At 30.5% G+C, this 3,461-nt stretch overlaps 1 protein-coding gene across 1 annotated transcript; it reads left to right on the top strand.

The window, feature by feature from the left end:
- Positions 1-1,014: 1,014 nt before the first annotated feature.
- HELRODRAFT_182040 (hypothetical protein) lies at positions 1,015-1,447 on the top strand (the record flags this gene model as incomplete). The annotated part of the gene is made up of 2 exons (XM_009031798.1): positions 1,015-1,166; positions 1,276-1,447. The coding sequence occupies 2 exons, from the start codon at positions 1,015-1,017 to the stop codon at positions 1,445-1,447; spliced, it is 324 nt and encodes a 107-aa protein (XP_009030046.1).
- Positions 1,448-3,461: the final 2,014 nt, after the last annotated feature.

The following is a 3,461-nucleotide window of genomic DNA, read 5'->3' as shown; positions in this document are numbered from 1 at the left end:
ACAATTGAAAATCATTTTTGTTGTTGCAAGCACTGAAAAAAAAGAATTTTTTAACTTATATCTAGATCTTATAGAAAAAACTATTTCTTTTAACTTATTTTTTTTGACTTATATCTAGATCTTATAGAAAAAACTATTTCTTTTATAAAAAAAAATTTTTTTTTCATTTTTTCCTTTTTTTTCCATTACTTCCCGATGTCATATAGAATTTTTAAAGTGTTCTAGCCAGTACTTTCATTTCGTTGTTTCACTCGTTCTTTCATTTTCTTTCTCTCTTTCTCTCTCTCTCTCTCCCTCTCTCTCCCTCTCTCTCTCTCTCTCTCTCTCTGTCTCACTAAAAAATGCCTATTTGACTAGTAAATAGACAATTATGACAAATAAGTATATACTATGTAAATGAAGTGAAATGATCTAACTCCCTAATCCAGTATCTCACTTTATCTCTTTTTTTCCATGTATTAAATTTCTCTTTCTCCCTTATATATATATATATAATATATATATAATATATATATATATATATATGCAGTTGTTGTGGCGACAGTTTAACTACATTATGACGTATGACATTTAGTTGACTAATTGGCGTCATCAGAGCGACATTCTTCTCACCAAAGCAGAGAAACCGGTCAAAAAATGCTCGGCTCAAAAAAAGCATTCTATTCAAATGTTTGTAATCTGATAGGAGAAGAGCTTCGACTATTGGAAAAATCTTGGTGGGCGGAGAAGGCGCAAGAACTTCAAACAGCTGCTGGCAAAATCATTCTACCACTGGGAGTACAAGGTGCCCAAGACAGAGGTTCTAATAGCTTGTGGTATTTCGGGCATTGAAGTCTAAATAAACCGGGCCCAGTTTTGTAAGATTGGTCATGTCGTTTGCATGTCGGACTCAAGAATCCCAAAACGGCCCAATACGGCGATACAGGAAGAGCCTGAAGGATAATCTGAGGAAATGTAGACTCAATCCAGACTCCTTCTGCCATGATGCTCTCCGGCGCTCGAAGTGGGGAAGAAATGAAAGAAGTCGAATCGCTGCGCTTGACGATGAAAGAAAACATCGTAGACGCGACTTCCAAAGCGGCGGCGGCACTGAAGCGTAGATCTGTCAGTTTGGTTCACTGGGATGCCTATCAAGCGATCCATCGGACCAACGGTGCAGTTCACATGTGTTTATATATGTGTGTGTATGTGTGTGTGTGTGTGTGTATGTGTGTGTAAAGTCCTTGTGTCACTTGTTGAATATCACTATATTTCAACTTCTACAAAGTGTTAAAGATCGGGTTTTGTGGAGATCGGTGGTCGCCAATGTCCTGAAAAGATAAGGCACGAGAAGGAGAAGAAGAAGAAGAAGAAGAAGAAGAAGAAGAAGAAGAAGAAGAAGAAGAAAAAGAAGAAGAGGATTGAAGAAGAAGGAGAAGAAGAAGAAGGAGAAGAAGAAGAGGATTGAAGAAGAAGGAGAAGAAGAAGAAGGAGAAGAAGAAGAATTGCATCTCACGTATCTACTATGTATTTACGTTTGCATGGGTGTGTATATGCATGCATGCATGCGAGTGTGCATTTGTGTGAATGAGTTAATGAATGAATGAATGAATGAATGAATGAACGAATGAATGAATGAATGAGCGAATAAATGAATGAACGAATAAATGAACGGTTCACGGTTTTTATTGGCGGCGTGTGTTCAATATATTGAGTAGCGGCTTGTACATTACAAATCAGCTGTACACACACGCACACATACACACACATACAAGCACACACACACACACACTCACATACACACACAGTGATAAAAAATTACTGAAATTTTAATTTTATTCAAATAACTTCTCCCAAGCTCTTATCACCGGATTATTCAAATGCAGATTTGCGAAGAGATTTTTCCTTTAAATGTTCACCCAGATTAGCTCGTTGCACACACACATACACATACATTTTACTCAAGTTCACACTCACACACACACACATTCAAATGTAATCGTGTGATATTTAATGCACCTTTCGCATCTCTCTGCTCAACATCCATCTAATTTCGTGCTGGAAATGCTGTGAACTTTTTTGGAGCCTATCAAAAAACGAAAAAAGGTTCTTTTTTTCAACCTGAAATGATTTATGACCACTTGGAGAATGCTTCGGACACATTTTGTTCTTTGTTTATTCTTTATAATAATTATCATTATTATTAAATTAATATTATTAGATTAAATTATTATTATTAGATTAAATAGGATTTTATAATTATTTCATTATTAATATTTGGTATTTATTTGGAGTTAGAAAATAAAAGGATGTTCCCATAACTATTATGATTTTATTTAAATTTTAATTTAATTTTATTTTAATCATGACTATTTCTCTATTAATTAACTAATTATTGACTTTACGCATTAATAATTCTTTTTCATTTTGTTACTCTAGTTTTTATATTATTTTACCATCTTTGTACACATTCGCAATGACGAGCATTGATGTTAAATTATCCATTATTTTAATCTTTTAACTATTATAATAATAATTGATCATTTTATATTTAATTGTAATTTTTATTTATATTTTGGCTCCTGAAGAAATAAAAAAGTTCTCATAAATTTGAATATATTTCACAGCTCTGTACTTTTATTTTGAATCAATCGTAGAGGTTTCATATTATTCACATTATTTCACCATTTCGTGGTTATTGAAAATTTAACAATTATTTATTACCCTGGCTTTGATTAAAAGAGTTCTCATTATTATAACTATTATTATTGTAATTATTATTATTATTATTATTATTATTATTATTATTATTATTATTATTATTATTATTATTATTATTATTATTATTATTAGCAAATTAGACTAACAGCTAGTCTAGTAGTTAGACAATTAGACTAATTTAAATACTTTATTATATTAAACATTATTTTATATCTATCTTTATATTCATTTTGTGATATTTAATAAAATTAAAGCAGTGTTCCCATTATTATTATTATTATTATTATTATTATTATTATTATTATTATTATTATTATTAATTCTTTTTCATTTTGTTGTTTCATTACATTTAATTAATTAATTGGATATAATTGTAATTGGATGATGATGGAGTGATTGCAAGATGGTGCAGCAAGTGGTGAAGATGCCCTCTTGTACCTTGTCCATACTTTGGCAAATTCAATAAATAGTAATGAAAATTTTCTAATTAAATTCATTCGTTCGTTCGTTCATTCGTTCGTTCGTTCGTTAGTTCGTTCATTCATTCATTCATTCATTCATTCATTCTTTCATTCATTCATTCATTCATCATTTTCTCGCTAATTAAGTTTCTCTCATGATTTCATTTTACTTCTTGGAAACTGCGTCTCTTTAATAAAATTTATACATTCACGATCCTCACAAAAAAGAATAAAATAATAACAATAATAATTATAGCAATAATAATAACAATAGATAATAATAATAAATTAAAAAGACGT

The sequence above is a fragment of the Helobdella robusta genome (assembly GCF_000326865.2).
Source record: "Helobdella robusta unplaced genomic scaffold HELROscaffold_79, whole genome shotgun sequence".
NCBI lineage: Eukaryota > Metazoa > Annelida > Clitellata > Rhynchobdellida > Glossiphoniidae > Helobdella > Helobdella robusta.
The sequence above is the reverse complement of the archived record's forward strand: the minus strand, read 5'-3'. Positions and strand labels throughout refer to the sequence as shown.